General features: G+C 46.8%; 1 protein-coding gene across 5 annotated transcripts in view; it reads right to left on the minus strand.

Moving 5' to 3' along the window:
- The window catches only part of KY (kyphoscoliosis peptidase), a 43,444-nt gene extending 26,714 nt beyond the window's left edge, over positions 1-16,730 (minus strand). For 2 of the 5 annotated variants that reach the window (XM_045539096.1, XM_045539105.1), the window contains exons 1-3: positions 16,543-16,678; positions 13,248-13,310; positions 9,415-9,477 (exon numbers count right to left, since the gene is read on the minus strand). In XM_045539096.1, the coding sequence (XP_045395052.1) occupies positions 9,415-9,477; positions 13,248-13,310; positions 16,543-16,678 (262 nt within the window). Of the gene's footprint in view, positions 1-9,414; positions 9,478-13,247; positions 13,311-16,542 lie in introns of all 5 variants that reach the window. The other 3 variants (XM_045539097.1, XM_045539100.1, XM_045539106.1) reach the window with 3 other exon arrangements.
- Between the last annotated feature and the right edge of the window lie 744 nt (positions 16,731-17,474).

The following is a 17,474-nucleotide window of genomic DNA, read 5'->3' on the forward strand; positions in this document are numbered from 1 at the left end:
ATTATAATTAGATTATGAGAAATCAAGTACATATAAAAGAAATGGATCTATATAAAATGATATAGTAAAAAACTTAATAAATAAATGTAAATGTAATTCTGAAAAATACAGAAATAGCAAAGAAGGCAGGAGAGGGGAAACAAAGAAACAAACAGAAAGCAAATAATAAAGTAGGATACCTAAATCCAAATGTATCAATAATTACATAAAGTATAAGTGGTCTAAACACACTAATTAAAAATAGAGATTGTAGGAAAGGATAAACAAATAAGATTAAATTATATTCTGTTTCCAAGGATCCAAATTTAACTACTGTGATATAGGTTGTTTAAAAAAAACTCAGAAAGCTGGAGTTCCTATATTAATATCAGACAAACTAGACTTCAGAGTAAGGAAGATTTCAGGCATAGAAGAATATTATTAAATATATAACGGTAAAAGAGTTGATTCACCAAGAAGGCATAACAATTTTAAATATGTATACATCTAACAACAAAGTTTTGAAATACATAAAACAAGAACTGATAGAACTGAAAGGAGGAATGGACAAATCTACAGTTATAGTTGGAGATTTCAGCTCTATTCTCTCAGTAACTGAGAAAACTAATAGGAAGAAAATCAGCAAATATATAGAAGAATTGAACAACACCATCAACTAACAGGATTTTCTTGATGTTTATAGAATACTCCATCCAATACCAGAAGAATCCACATCCAAGTGAATATTCAAGAATATTCACCAAGATGGGCTATAACCTTCCTTGATGATAAAATAAACCTTAAAAAGTTGAAGAGAACTGAAATTGTACAAAGCTGTTCTCTGACTTTAATGGAACTAAACCAGAAGTAAAAAACCCAGAAAGTAACTGGAAAATATCCAAACACTTAAAAATTAAGTAACACACTTCCAAATAATCCATGGACCAAAAAGGAAGTCTCAAGGAAGATTAGAAAATATTTTGAACTCAACAAAAATGAAAATATCACATATCAAAATGTGTGAGATGAAGCCAAAGCAGTGCTTAGAAACGAAGTCTCATTCTGTCACACAGGTTGAAGTGCAGTGGCACAATCATAGCTCACTGTAGCCTCAAACTCGAACTCTTGGGCTCAAGTGATTCTCCTGCCTCAGCCTTCCAAGTAGCTGGGACTACAGGTACGTGTCACCACACCTGGCTAATTTTTCTTATTTTTTTTTTAGAGATAAGGTCTCACCATGTTGCTCAGGCTGGTAGCATTAAATTCTTATATCAGAAAAGAAGAAGGTCTCAAATGAATAATCTAAACTTCTAATTTATAAAAGTAGAAAAATAATGTAGCAAATGAAATCCAAGGCAAGCAGAAGACAGGAAATGATAAAGATAATAGAATAAATCAATAACAATAGAGAATAATGAATGAAACCAAAAGCTGGTTCTTTTAAAAGATCAGTAAAATTGATAAACCTCTAGCTAAAATGATCAAGAAAAAAAGAGGCAAGACACAAACTGGGAGTCAAGACACCGATATCGGGAATGAAATGAAAGCCATCATTAGAGACCCTCACATATACTGAAATGATAAGAGGATACAAAAAACTCCATGTACATAAATTCTATAATTTACATGAAATGGACCAATTCCTTGAAAGTCACAAACTACCATACAAACTCATGCAAGAAGTAGATAATCTAAATATTCCCATATCTATTTTTAAAATTAAACTTGTATTACAGTTTAAAACCCTTTTAAAAAAGAAAGCCATGCCCAGATGGTTTCAGTGGTAAATTCTAACAGACATTAAAAAATAACATCAATTCTCCACAAGATCATTCAGAAAACAGGAGTGAACACTTAACAACTCATTTTATGAGGCTAGAATTAATCTGACACCAAAACCAGATAAAGACAAGATAAGAAAAGAACACCACAGACCAATATCCTTTATGAACATAAACATAAATATCTTCAATAAAATATGATAAAATTAAATCCAACAATATAATGAAAGAATAATATACCACAATCATGGGTGGTTTACTTTGGGAATGCAGAGCTGGTTCAATATTTGAAAATCAATGAATGTAATTCACCATATTAACAGGCCAAAGAAGAAAAATCACAGGGTGATATATACTGATGTAGAAGAAGCATTTGACAAAATTTAATATCCATTCATGATAAAACATCTCAACAAACTAGGAATGGAACTTTCTCAATCTGAAAAAGGGTATCTACAAAAATCATACAGCTAACAGTATATTTAATGGTGGAAGATGGTATGATAACTACATACCATTGGGAACAAGTCATGTATGTCCACTTTCACTGCTCCTAATAACATTATACTAGAAGCCCTACCCAGTGCAATAAGACAAGAAAAAGAAATAAAAGTCATACACATTGAAAAGGAAGAAATAAGTCTGTCTACGTAGGAAATTCCAAGTAATCTATAAGAAAAAGTCTCTAGAACTCATAAGTGAGTTTCATATGGTCACAGCATACAAGATTATCACACAAAATCAATTGTACTTCTCTATAATGGCAATTAGCAATTGAAAATTCAATTTATAAATAAACATTTCCCATAGCTCCAAAATTTGAAATACTTAGGTATAAATTGAAAATAAACAAAACCCAGTAGTGGCTCATGCCTGTAATCCCAGCACTTTGGGAGGTCAAGGTGGGAGGATCACTTAGGCGAGGAGTTTGAGACCAGCCTGGGCAACAGTGAGACCCTGTCTCTATAAAAAAAAAATAAAAAAATTAGCCAGGCATGGTGATGTACACCTATAGTCCCAGCTACTTGGGAGGCTAAGGTGGGAGAATCTCTTGAGCCGAGGAGTTCAAGGTTATAGTGATCTATGATCAGGCCACTGCACTCTACTCCAACCTGGGCAATAGAGTGAGACCCTGTCTCTAAAAACAGAAAACAAAATAAAATAACAGTAACAAACCCAAGCAAACATGTGCAGAATTGTATGCTGAAAACTACAGAATATGATTAAACAAATTAGAGAGGACTTAAATAGGGAGACATATCATATTTATGAATGGGAAGATTCAATATTCTCAAGTTGGTAATTCTCTCCAAATTGATCTATAGATTTAACGCAACTTCAATCAAGTGCCTTGGAGGAATTTTTAGAGATAGACAAGGTTATTTTAAAATTTGGATGTAAAGGAACTGGAATAACCAAACCAGTTTTGAAAAAAAATAGAGGACTCCCACTATCTGATTTTAAGATGTATTAACAAAGCTACTATAATAACAACAGTGTGATATTGGCAAAAGGATAGATACATAGATGAGTGGAACAGAATAGAGAGTCAAGAATAGGCCCACACAAATATGGCAAAATGATTTTTTGCAAAAGTGCAAAGGCAATCCAATTCAAAAAAGGGCCAAAGAACAGATATTTTACCATAAAAGAGATTACAGATGGAAAATAAGCACATGAAAAGATGTTCAGCATCATCAGCCACTAGGAAAATACAAATTAAAACCACAGTGAGACATCACATCTATCAGAAAACCAATAATATACAGTCGACCCTTGAATAACACGGGTTTGAACTACACGGGTCCATTACATGTGGCTTCCTTTCAACCAAAGGCAGATAGAAAGTACAGTGTTTGTGGGATGCAAAAATCCACATACATAGAGGGTCAACTTCTCGTTTATGCAGGGCAGGGTGGATGGACTTGAGTATGCGCAGATTTGGTTATACACGGGTAGTCCTGGAACCCATCCCTCCCTATACAAATGGACGACTGTAATTTAAAAATGGTGATAATACCATATGCTAACAAGGATTCAGAGAGACTGGATCTGATACATTGCTGTTGGGATTGTAAAAAAGAACAGCCACTCTGCAAAATAGTTTGGCAGTTTCTTATAAAACAAAACATGTACTTACCATACAGCCTAAAAATTGTACCCTTGGGCATTTATCCCAGAGAAACGAAAACTTATGTTCACACAAAAACCCGAACACAAATGTTTATATGGTAGTTCTATTCATTGTCACCCCAAATCAGAAATAACCTAAAAGTCTTTCAGCGAGTGAATGGATAAACAACCTGTGGTACATCCATATCAAGGAATAGTTCTAAACAATACAAAGGAACTCTGAGGAGTAAAGGGAGGTTTAGAGTACACACAAAAGAATTTTGGGGGAGTAATAAAACTGCTCTATATCCTGATATGGTGGTGGTTACATGAGTCTATCCATGTGTTAGAACTATACACCATGAAAATTCAATTGTACTGTATGTTAATTTAAATAAAATAAAAATAAAAACAAAAATAGCAACCACACAAAAAACCCTAAGCAGAATTAAAACAAAACAAAAACTTGGATGGTACAGAAGAATATAAAGTAGAAAGTAAAAATTCTTTTAAGATTTCATTTCTACATTTAAAATTTCAAAGCAGGATTATAGTAACATGCTTTTTGTAACCTGCTTTCTTCATTTAAGTCTTTACTTAAAAATGAATATAGCCACATGTCATCATTTTAAATGGCTGCATAGTACTTCTATTTTATAGATGGTTTACAGTTCGGATAAGGAATTCCCTTTTGTTGGATATTTAGCTTTTCCCCAATGTTTTGCTAACACAATGATGCCATCTGCATTCTGATATATGCATGTTTATGCACTTTGCAACTTAGTTTCTTTGAATAAATTCTTAAATATGGATCAAAGAATATGGAGATATTTAAGGCTTTTGTTAGATATTGGCAATCTTTTCCCATTAATGATTTAATCAGTTTATGATCCTACCCACAGTGAAAGAGAATGCCCATTTTGCTCATTCTTGCTGTGGCTGATCAAAAAATTGGCCACAATACTTTGTACTTTTTCCAATGATAGCTCTTTCATTCCACCCCTTGAATTTGGGCTGGCCTTAGGACTTGGTTTGGTCAATTAGCATGTGGCAGAGTGATGTACAAGTTTTGAGCCTAGCCTCAAGAGACTTTGCAGCTTCCACTCTTGTTTTGGGCATCCCAGACATGCCCGCCATGTGCATCAGCCAGGCTGTGGATGAGAGACCCCATGGAGCAGAGCAGAGCCTCTCATGTGAGGCCGTCCTAGACCAGCTGGTGTCCAGCCAACCCACCAGCTGACAGCAAGCACAGAAGCCAGCCCAGCCAAGATCCCAGATCCGCTGGTCATGGCTCAGATGAGAAGAATGTCTGGCCAACCTGCAGACTTGTGAGCTTGTAAATGCTTATTGTTTAAAGTCACTGAATTTTGTGGTGGTTTGTAACGTAAACCAGTGATACACTCACTGATGTTTGATTTGATCAATCTTTTAAATTTTTGTCAATAAATAATGATACCTTGTTGTTTTGAATTTCTTTAATTTTTAGTGTAGTGTTCTTCGCATATATTTATTTATATTTAAATTCTTATGTCATGAATTGGCTATTTTCCTATCAATTTATTATTTTTTCCTTATTGATTTTGTAAGAGCTCCATTTACTAACCCTCTGCCTGCTAAATGTGTTGCAATTATTTTTCATAGAATAATAATGCTGACTTTCTTATGTAGCTCATAAACTTGCTCTGGGTGCCAAAGAAGGTAATTCTTAAACAATTTTAAAAGATACAATGTGGTCTCTCAAGGCATTGCTTTGAAGGCATTAACATTCACTTTGAAGTGTTCCTAGCACATTCACTGTCAGAGAAAATCAGCCTTGTGAGTCTATAATAAGACAGTAGGCATTTCAGCGTTCAAGGCCTAATTCAGTTCTGGTCGTAGGATCGGGTGCTATTGCCATGCAGCAGCAAATGCTTCCTGTGTCTTCCTGTGGTGCGCAGGCATGGGCCTGCTCTCCTTTGCCTTTTCACTTTCTCCACCTGAAAAACACTCTGAGGTGTTTTTCAAGGTGGGTGCCAAGCAGCACTTGGCTACAAGATGCCTTGTGAAGAATGAATTGAGAAACATGCCCCTTCTCTCCCATCTTGTATGTCACAATACACAATGCTCTGAGAAGGTCTGCAGCAAAGAACTCTATTCAACCTAGTACTATTTTGTCAAACACAATTTGGAAAATGCTGGACTGGAACAATCTCCATAAACTTAGAGAAGCTGCAAAAGTGAACAGCTTGTTGGAATAGGGTTCAATCACAAACCTCTTCCCCAAACTTCTCGTAACGTCCAGGTACTTCCAACCACTCCTAATTCAGCCATGTCTCTTTGTCAAAGAATGATCAAGCTGAAAAACAAAACGTTGTTAAAGCCCTTCCAGGGCTGGGTTGCTGAGGTAGTCTCACTTTCAGAACATGGCCCTGGCCTGGAATCTCCATCCATCACCATCCCTAATCCCCTTTCTCCTCTCTGCAATTCCTCTTTCCCCTCGGACAGGGGCTGGTGTCCAATATTTTCCTGAATCCCACTTCCTGTCTTTCCCCCAAAGCTGTGCTGCTGCTTAGCGTTCGTTCCCTCAAGGCAACCAGCAAAGCTCTCAGCTGCCCAGATGTGTGGGGGACTGTGACTCCTGCTCTCACTTGTAGTTGTGTAAGGGTACATCTGGGTGGCTTTGCGGGCCCCAGGATCTGGGCCTGGGCTGGGCACATTGTCTCCAGGCGAGCAACATTCACAATATAGCTTCATGCTTCCTGAGGGCATGAAGTGGAGAGAGTTTGCTGACTATGACACTCTTGTATCAAACAAAACTCTTAATTTAAGAAAAAATGTTAATTTGACCAATCTCTACTTAAAGAGAGTGGAACACCATTTGGAGCAAAATTCATAGTCAGATCTAAACCATAAATACAATCAGATACCATTCCACCAATCTTGACCATTAACCGTCACAACCAAACCTAAAGGAGGCCCTTCTTGGGACTCCAGGTCACCTGGCTGGCCTCTCTCATGCGCCCCTCCCCAGCACTACCAGTTGTCAACTAAATAACATTTCTGAAGCTGCAGCTTTGGTCATCTCAGTAAAAGTGTGTTAGCGATTGTTTTCTGCTGACTCTAAGAAGTGGCTCCTAGGCCCTTTCTCTAGATCCTGCTGGCTCCCCTTCCTTTCCCTGCCCTCTCGGAAATGGAGACGCACACGGGCAAGCACAGCCAGGTCTGCGTGCGTGCTGTGCTGGGTCTGCCGTTTGCTCCGTCAGTAAATTTCTCCTACCTGGCATCTTCTCTCCAGATTTCTTCAGGTTCCAATTAGGATTTATCTAAAGGACCAATTTGCTCAGAACACCTAATGCAGGATGGCAAACAGGTTCCACGTTGTTCATTAACTCTGACTGATTGGAAGTGGCTGCCTGAAGTGATCAGTTAACAAAGACCGTCAGGTGTGTGTGTGTGAGTAACTGTGTGAGTGTGCTCATGCACATGGGTGTATGTGTGCATGGAGGCTGTGGCATTCATGAGAGATATTTGTCATCATTGGCTTAAGGTGTTAACTTTTTCAACAATACGTTGCTACATTTACAACATAGTTTTTTTGCCTTGGAATTTTTTCTCACAGTGGCCGAGAGTCAGGAAAACCTTAGCTAAGGCATTTGTAATTTTAAAAACACCCTTAAACAGACCCTGGCAAAGTGTTCAACAGAGACGTGTTGTGCTCTGCGCAGGATGCAGCAGTCAAGAAGTGGTGAGTTGTGACATCCCAGAAGCGAGCGTGCTAGATGGTGACAGGAACTGCCCAGCTCTCTAGGACATGGACAGAGCGCCACAGGCCTACACATGTGCACACGCTCACAGCTTGCACGCCTGGCAACGAGCTCAGTTGCACACCTGAACATGGGAGCCAGGCCTGAACGTGGGAGCCAGAACTGATTTTGGGCTTCTGGCCCCAAAGAGAATAAATTTGTATTGTTTTAAGCCACCAGATTTGTGGAAATTTGCTATAGCAGCTGTAGGAAACTAATACGCAACCCTGCGCACCCCTCCAACCCCCACACCCACGCACACACCCCTATCGGCCTTCCTGCTTTATTTCCTTCTCGGTTTTATCTGACTCACTGTACTTGTTAGGGTTGTCTGTCCTCCCTCACTGGGATGCCAGCTGCATGAGGACAGGGGCCTTTCTCTGTTTGCTCACTGAGATAAGTGGTTGCTAATCTATTCGCACAGCAGGATCTTGTTTTGTGGTGCCGTGTTCAGTTAGGTCCATTTCAGACAAGCAACAAGGGCCTGGGCTTGTCCTTGTGGTGCTCAGGGAGGTGGCAGGTCTTGGTGGGTCCACAGAGTGAGCTCTAAGGCCTGTCCTGGAGCCGTATTCCCAGGAATTCTGGCCTAAAAGGATGCTGACCTGGACTCACGGAGAGACAGCTCCCTCACGCTGGCCACCTGAGCTGGTGGGCCCTTCGTCACTACCTACCAATGCCTTTCTGTGCAGATGCTGGGCCAGCCTGGGTTTCAGAGAGCCGTTCCCTGAGAGGCTCTGATCCCCCAGGGCTTCCAGAATCCTGCTGCTTCATGGGGTGGGGGGAGTCCACTGCCCCCAAATGTGACCAGACAGCTCCTCACAGGTTAGGACATCAGCACTAAGAACAACCACGGTGAACTTGGGGCTGAGGCTGTGAGAGCTCTCAGACACCAGCCCCTTTATGCAGAGCAGTTAACCAAGGCCGGGAGTCTAACCTGGCCTCACCTGCAGCCGTGGCTGTGGAGCCCTCCTGTCCCTGTCCCATCAAGTTCTCAGATCCAGTCAACTGCAGAGCCAGTGGTGTCCTCACCTGCCCTCCCCGACACCCCAGAGCCTGTCCCCGAAAAGAAAAGCAAAGATTCCCAGGGAAGGGCCCTCTCACTCCGCCTTGCTGCAGCAAACTCGCACTGGGTAGAAGGCCTGGGAAGAGTCAGTCTCAGGAGGAGAGGCCAAAGAACTGCTGTGACTCACGACAAGGGAGGGCTTGGATGTCATGAGCCAGCGGGGGAGGCCGGCTTCCAGGGAGCTGCGGGAGCAGAGCCATGTGAAGGGTAACAGCTGAGGCCTTGCTGGGGCTGAGGCGGGTCAGACTGCCTGGCTCTGACTCTTGCTGGCCATGTGATCTTGGACACATGACAGCCTTTCCAAGCCTCAATTTACTCGTCTGTAAAATGAGGACAGTAAGAGTTCCTATCCAATAGGATTGCCTAATTTACATAAGAATACACGTGTAAATGGCTTAGCAGTCAATAAACGTTAGCTATAGCGATGACAGTGATGGTGATGATGATGACAGCAGTGAGCTCTGTGGCCCAAGGACTTTATTTCTTGATCCCATGGTAGGGGTAGACTCTGACGCTGCAGCCTCTCATTGCTTCCTGTAGGATGCAGGGAAAGGAAAAGGGTGCTCCTGCATCCATGGGGCGGAGAGGACCCTGCTCCCTGCAGCCTGAGCTCCACACCCCAGGCTGTTTCTGGCTGGGGTGGCAGATCGGGGCACACAGCTGCAGGAGAGATCATGACTAACTGCGAGTCACTTACCTTGGTTGTCATAGGAAGTGATGACCTGGGGTTGCTGAAGGTGCTGCTTCTCCGCCAGGTTTCCTGTTTAAGGGAGACAGAGAAGCTTGCAGTGACCACTGGGACCACGGTGGAATTTTCCTTGGGCACAGCAGGGAGCTGTGTGTATCTGCAAGAAAGGCGTGCTGCAGGGGCTGAGCACATCCACAGGCCTAAACACGTGTACACCATCATGGCGTGCACACCTGTGAACCGGCACAATTACACACCTGAACATGGAGGCAAATGCCTGGGAGCCCATTGCACACACCCCTCATGCTCTCAGCAGGTGCCAGCACACACTGGTTTTCTTCTAGAGCAGGCTGCTGAAGTCTTCCATGGTCTGTGTAGCCATAATTCCCAACTTTGGTGTCACCAGGCAGTTCCCAAAGCACTTTGCCATACATGGATGCCTCACTGATCTTCATACCTCTCTGTGGTAGAGGCTGGGAGGTTCTGACCTAGGATTTGGCCCTAAGTCTTATGACTCCTGCCTCCCTTGGAGAAAAATAGGGACAGCCTGTCTTCTGCTCCAGCCTAGGAGCTGGGATGATATGAAGGTTGGTTTGGCTTCATAAACATTTACAGGGCACCCACTATATGCAAGTTCTCTCCACACACTAGGGATATTTCTGTCCCTGGGACAGAGAGCTGTCCTCAGAGCCTAGTGGGGTCAGGCTGCTGTGGAGAGATGGTTCATTCATGCCATAGGCCGTGAAGGGGGAACTCACAGGCTTACCTGCCCCTCCTACAAGAAGCATGACCTTTCCTCTGTCCCCTCTCTACAGCTAAGGCTGTGGCCTGGTCTTACTAAGGCTGCCCTTGGACCTCTGCTTCAGAGGGGAAGGGGAGGGGCACGGTGCAGGATTGTGGCACCAGAGGCTCCCCACCATGACCACCCTCGCCTGCCATCTTCTCCCTCTGGCTTCCCACTGGCCTGTGGTGGACTTGTCACTGAGAGTGATCACTGGGACCAGTGCCTTGGTCCGGGAATAAGCATGCTTTTGGGTGCTGGCCTGAACAGGTTCCATTCATGTGACTTTCCCTGTGTACCCAACCAGATGGACCACTCAGTGCTTCCCATGCCTGGGCCCAAGCAGAAGCCAGGCAAGGTGGGTGGGTGGTGGGGGACCGAGTTGGTCAGGACTTGTGATCCACCTGTCAGGGTCTTCCTGTGGAAAAGCCTGTCTGCTCCAGCCTTCTCCTATGAACATGCCCAGCCAGGTCCCTGAGGCCCCTGTTAGTTGGCCAAGGGCCAGGTCCACTAAATGCGCCAACACTGGGTGATGTGGCATGCTGGGTTGGAGCCCTAGGCCAGACTCAGGTGAGGACAGGGAGGCCACCTCCTGCAGGCACAGCTGGTAGCATCTCGGCTGACCAAGGGAGGAAACAGGATCTGGGAAGGGAATCCTCCAGGAGGGTGATTGGCTGGCATAGCTGCTGCTGGGTATTTATAGTCAGGGCTGCACAATTGGTTTCCATGTAGCTATGGGGCGTCAGTCCCTGTGCTGCTAGGCAGACTTTGGCCAGGATCAAGGAAAGCAGCCAATCACAGCAGGGGAAGCCCGTTGCTGGGCAAGCTATGTGGCTGGGGAGGGGAGTGGGGTGGTTGGCTCAGCCCAAACACCTGTTGCTTCGAGAAGTTTGGAACGCTCCAGGCTCCCCCCACCCTGCCAACGCCCTAACCCAAGGAGTGCACAGGGCAGCAAGAGGGGGGAAATGTGCCCTTTTGGATCAGCCCCATGTTCAGCCTCGTTTGTGCACACTCCACCAGCACATGCCATCAGCTGCGTCCTTCTCAGATGAAAGCATCCAGTTACCAGGGTTGGGCGACCTGCTGGTTACCAGGGCTGTGTGCCTTGGGCACTAACAAGGCAGGTATGAGAAAAGGTCAGCTTCAATGCCTGTATCCAGAATCTCAACAACAGAAAACAAAGAAAGAAGCTACAATTTTAAATTCTGCATGCATGAAAATGTGCCATTTGAAAAATAAATGAAATTTTACTTTCCACATATTGGTGGAGTGGTGGAAGCATTGTCCTTCCTGGACTCAGGGCCTCTGTAGAGCCTCTCTCCAGCCCTGCATTTATGTGAAGCTCTCAGTTCTCATGATGGTTTTGTAAGAACTACTTTAATTGTTCTCTATTGGCTGTCACATTGTCCTAAGACTCACTTCATGTCTTTTACAAGAGTCTTGTAATCGCCACTGTGTCACTCTGTGTTGTGTGTATTTTTAAGCTAACCCTCCCTCAAATCAGAAGCCTGGAAGATGGTAAAATAGGATGAATTAAGTACATTTCAATCCTCTCCTGATGGAATAACATTCCCGAGAAGCCCTAAGGTGAGTGTCAGACAAGCCAGGCTGCAGTAAACAAGGATGCTGTGTCTCTTTGTTCCTGCTCACACACGGGCCAAGCATGCATGCCCTGTACGACCGACCACTTTCGTGGCTGACAGGCCTCTGGAGGTCTAATTCTCATGGCAGTTCTCACTAGCCCACAGCATAGTTTTGTCAGCTTTGGCATCTACCTCAGTAGAGCTAAAGTTGGCATGTCTACCACCTGATGGCCCCACCAGCAGGGTTAAGGAGGCCATTGCACCCACATACACCAGCAGGCAGGACACAGAGGGCTCTCCTGGCAGGGTGCGGGGCAGGCATGTCTCAAGGATGACCCCTACCATTAGCAGGGGAGGAGGCACAAGAAAGTTCTTCACCTCCAGGATGGTGAATATTACGGTGAATATTGCAGTGAATATTACAGTTCCAGTCATTTTAATGTAGCCTCTAAAAGTCAGGGTTCTTGGCTCTCTTATTCTACTGTTTCATCCCCAACATTTAGAACTGTGTCTGGCACAAAGTAAGTGCTATAGACATTTGTTAAGGGAATGACCGAATGAATTTAATTTTAGAACTTTATCCTTCCTTTGTTACAGTCAGAAGGATAGCAGAACATAGCTGTTCAGTCTTACTCATTGGCAGCTCTGTTTCCCCATTTGTGGAGGGTCATGGGGGGTGTTTCCTTCAGACTGGCATTTGAAGAGCCAGTCATCTGATCCCAGGGCTCTCATAGCTGGGGTTTGTGGGAGCTCCCTGCTGGGGCCTGGGAGTGGAGGTCTGATTCTTATTAGAATTCTCACGCACCTACTGTGCATTGTCACAGATGTTTGTCCCTAGAGGCTGGGCTAATGAATCTCTGAAAGACACAGAGTAAGGGCCATCACAGTTGGTTCATCCTTAGCATTCCCAGAGAGATCCTGGGCCTGCAGGGGTGACAGACACTTGGCACCAGAGAGAAGAGGCTGGGAAGCTGACGTCTTATTGAATTCTGGGCCAGTAGGGAGCTACAAAACCCTTGAGTGACATGTCCCCAGGCCTCAAGTAAATCCGTCCCAAGGAAGACCACTGTCCCCTCTGTTGGGAAACATTTCCAAAAGATGGATGGCTTGCACGACACGAGCAGCCCTGCCTCCTGTGGGAGCTCGTTCAACCTCACCATCCCAAGTGATGTCAAGTCCTCCCCTATGGCTCACCCAGCAAACAAGCGGGTGCTCAAGTTCATGGCATCACTCTCCAGCTACAGCCTCCAGGAGAGTGACAGACCTGATGCCAGGAAAACCTTGCTATAGTCACAGTGGCCCCAGAGGCCTGGCTGGGTCAGGAGCAGCCACTTTCTGCTCAGTGGCTAGATGTCTAGCAGAAACCTCATTTCTATATGTCTCGGGCCAGTCTTCAAATGAGTGAAACCCAGTCCTTCCAGTGATTATTCAATGTATTGAATTCAAGAGATTGAAAAGAAAAGAAAAAGCGAATTTACCGTGAAGGTTGTTTCCTTCTAATTTCTGCCATCTTCGGACTCCATTTCCGACGCCCTGGAATCCTGTGAAATAACAAGGTTCTCTGAGGTGGGAGGCCCAGGGCAAGTGCGTGGTCGACAATGGCAAACTTATCCGGGCTAACGTAGGGCAGGTGGCACTTGGCTCTCTTGGGATCTGGGGGACGCTGCCCAGGACTGAGAAGCACATGGGGAAAGAATACAGCCCTCAATATTCAAAATATTAAAAAATTGCCAAAACAGTTTTCGAGGGTGGTGGGGTTGGTTATAAGGATCATCCCAGGAGAATTTCTGTAATACAGACGCAGATTTTCCACTTCCACATCTCCACCATACAAACACGAAAGCACTATTTTAGAAGACACTTGCTATCCACTTTGCCTGCCTATTTCTGTATATGGCGAGTCTCCCACTTCTAGAGTGCTGATGTGGGGTGGGGTGGGCAAAGTCTGCCTATCCCCCTGGGAATGGAAAGCCACAGATGCCTGCTCTCCCAGCCTCCCTTGCAGCTCCATCATGGACACGCACGGCCCGGCCATAGCCAATCAGAGGCACCTGTGTCCCACTCTGACTTGGGAGCTGGTGATGCAACGGGAAGTGAAGGGAAGGGAAGGGAAGCTCTCACTCTGGCGGTGGCTGTAAGTGGTAGCCGCAAGGTCGAGTTCCTGGCACAGAAATGGCATACATTCTGGCAGCAGGAGCTGCTGCAATAAAATTGAGTTCCTGGCGCAGAAAGAGTATCTAGTGCTCCTCAGTGGCCGCAGGGGTTTCCTCACCAGATCAGCTCTGTGGTGCTGTTCATGGCACAGTTCCTGGGATATGAGCCTCGAGTTTCAGCCCTTTCAACCACACAGAGACCCTCACTCCTCTCTTTTCTGCAGAGTCCTCCACAGTCAATACCTGTGGTTTACCACTTGGAACGCTCAGTGACACACTCATGCAGTACAATACACAAGTCACATAGACTTTTGGGATGAAACCTAAGACTTTAAAGCCCCTTCAGACTAGCTGCAGGCAGATGTGGGCTACTTCCTTCCCTGTCACAGGAATATATGCACTCTCCTCTCTTATCTGGAACTGAGGGCTTCCAGGCACGATTCTGAGAAGAACTGCTCTAAGGAAATGGCTGGGAGGATGCTAGGGCCCTAGAGGAAATGGGAGATAGCATCTGCTAGCCTTGCAGCCCAATCCCTGGTGGCCCAGCCTGTCCATATTCTTCTCGCCTTCTTGTCCCTCTGACTCCACCAGCAGCAAGAGCCACCTAGTTACAGCTTCACTCTGTCCTCTGCATTGTGACTATAACTGAGCTTTGATGTTTTGTGACATGGAGTGCAGGTCTTTCTTTGCAGAGCCAAGGAAGATCTGCTCCCCAGTGAAGGACCTGAAGTGCAGAGGAGACAGGAGGAGACACCTGAAAGTGGGTGTGGGCTTGTTTTGGATCTTTGCACCAAAGGGGGGCCTTGGAACAAGTTCATATTGTTCAGCATTTTCCTCCCTTAGGCTGTGTCTGGAGGAGTGGCCTGCAAGCTCTGTTAGCCTGGAGTCTCCTGGATACCGTCACCACCCAGCAGGCATTGGAGGCAATTCGCTTCCCCTCTGCTCTGATGCAGAGCTGTCTGATTGTGAATAAGTGGCACAGGTCTCTCCACTGTCATTTATGGCATCTGTGGGAAACTTCCACTGGGAAAATATGTAGAGAAAATACCAGAAGAAAGGGCCTAGCAAGTAGGGGTCTTTTTTCCCCCTGAGTCATGGTGGTGAGTTGAAGTGAGTTGGTCTGGATATGGGGGGTTTGTGCTCTCGGGGCAGTCCCACCGCTCAGCATTTCCTGGGCTTCTCTGCATTCTTTGCCCTTTCTAGTGTCAGAGCCTTTAGGAGGGATGTGATCAGGAGGGACTAGGAGGTGAGGACTCACGGGCTGAGCTAGAACTGGGCCTCATCACACACTGGGGGAATCTCCTTTCTATTGAGAAGCTGATGACCCCTGCTGATTTTCTAATGACACACGCCATGGGTGGGCCATTTCCCCTTCTCCCAGGATCAGAGCTGAGAACTAAAGAACCATTAACCTGAACAATTCCTGGCCCCCAAATCCCTTCTGAGACTGGAGCACCTGTCAACATAGCCCTCCGGAATCTATTCCTTTTCCCTGCCTACCTCCCCAAGAGGTCCCCTGGTGCTTTGGAGGCAGCTGCAGCCTCTGCGGCTGTTGGTGGCAAGGCCATCCATGGCACCATTGCTTTAGCAAGGCAGGTGGAAGGTGGATGTTCAGTGTGCACAGGGGCTCTGGGGACAGAAGAGCCAGGGGCAGAGTAGCAGCAGGAACACAAAGAAGCTCAAGAGCTGAAGGGGGTGTGGGAGGCAAAAGTCATTTTGCCACATAGGCTATCAAGCATTGAACCTAAGAACTGGCGCACAGCCAGCCTAGTGCACCCTCACACCAGCCTCCAAAAGGGCTCTGGACCCAGGACCTGAGGTTCCCAGACTTCTCAGGGGCTTATTTAACCTGCACTATTATCCATCTAGACTCTGTTCACATTGTGCCCTGTCATCTTGTCTGGAGAACACGGAGGCCTGGGTCCTGCTTTCCACAGTCACTCTATAAACAGTCACTGTATTTGCCAATCTACTCTCCCCCAGAAAGTCTGCAGGACAAGTAAAACTGATGCATACATTCAAGTGGGGAGAGCAGATTTTAAACCTCACCGAACCCAAGCCTGTGTTCCTTCTACCCCTTTCATGCCTTCTATCTGTAGGAAGCTGAGAGAGAGGCTCAAGAGAGGGAAAACTGAGGCTGGAAATTGTACAAGGCCAATAAGGGAGCGCCTCTTCTCAAAGTCCGACTCAGCACACAGATTTCCCTGGGTCCCCGTGCCCTGCAGTGTGTTGCGGGGGCTGGGGGCAGGCCTCCACCACCTGTGAGTGGGGCCAGAGGCTCTGGCCCCCTTCCTTCAGGGCATCTTCCAACCCTGATCTGTGCCCTTCAGGGAGTGGCTGGGAGGAAACAGGCTCCCCGGGGGTGACGGAAGCACCCACGGGCCTGCACGGGGAGTCAATCTGGGGCAATGACCAGGCTGCGCGTTGCCACGAGACTGCGCGTTGCCACGGGACGCCAGTGCCACGGCGCGGAGGCGAAAGCAGCCCCGGGGAAGAGGGTCAGGCTCGCTGACCTCGCCCGGGGTCGCGTGGGGCGCCCCCCGGCGGGCGGGCCCTAGGGCGAGAGGGCAAGGAGGCCGAGGTGCCCGGGGCCCCAGGACATAGGCCGGGCACGCGTTACCTCCGCAGCGCTGCAGCAGCGCGCCCGGGTCCGCCTGCAGATCTGAGTGCGTGCCCTGTGCGGCGCGCCGCTTCTCCGAGTGCACGATCAGCAGCATGTCGATAGACACGGCGTTGATGTCCTTCTTCAGCTCCATGGTGCCGCCTCCCTCCCGACTGGGGCGCTGCGGCCGCTCGCTAGGCTGCTTGCGTTGCAAATGGCCCCGTGCGCGCGGCTGCCCGGCGCGGGAGAGGGCGAGGGCGCGGGAGAGGGCGCTCCCCCGCCGCCGGAGCCGCCGCGCGCAGCGTTTCGCTGACTCTGCCAAACATGCCATTAGGGCCCGCCCGAGAGGGCGCTACCCTAATGAAGCGGCTCTAAGTCACCTTTGAAAGGAAATCCCCGGGGCTAAGCCCTGACCTGCACCGAGGCCGCAGTGGGCAGACGCGGCCTGTTCCAGAGCCTCCTTCCCCGCACTTGCACTCCCGCCCCGTGCACTTGAAGCTCTGGTCCTGAGTTCCAGGACTGCTCCCACTGGCTGAGCGCTGCCTCATCCCCACGATTTCCGGGGGTTCCCGAGAGGACTCGAAGCAGACCTCCTCCAAGAAGCCACTGGCAAATGCAGAAATTGCCCCGTGCTGTCAACACTGAGCGTTGGTTTTGGAAAGGGAAAGACAGCAGGGGGCTCCAGATTGAATTGCAAAGTGTGCAGAAATTAGCCGAGCTTTGGCCTTGGCCTCTTTTATTCCCCAGGCGGGTCTTGGAGGTTGACAGCCCTCTCTGTAAGAGTGAGCTGGGTGGGGTGTTGGGGTCTGGAGCTCTCCTCAGTGATGGCCCCTCCAGAACTTGAAACATGCCCTCTGGGCATCAAGCTAACACTCCTCTTTAGCCTGAAATGAAAATCTTAAAATCTCTGCTCCTTCTAGAAGCCTAGCTCCTGCCCTGCGGGGAAGGGA

The sequence above is a fragment of the Lemur catta genome, chromosome 1 (genome assembly GCF_020740605.2).
Source record: "Lemur catta isolate mLemCat1 chromosome 1, mLemCat1.pri, whole genome shotgun sequence".
Classification (NCBI taxonomy): Eukaryota; Metazoa; Chordata; class Mammalia; order Primates; family Lemuridae; genus Lemur; species Lemur catta.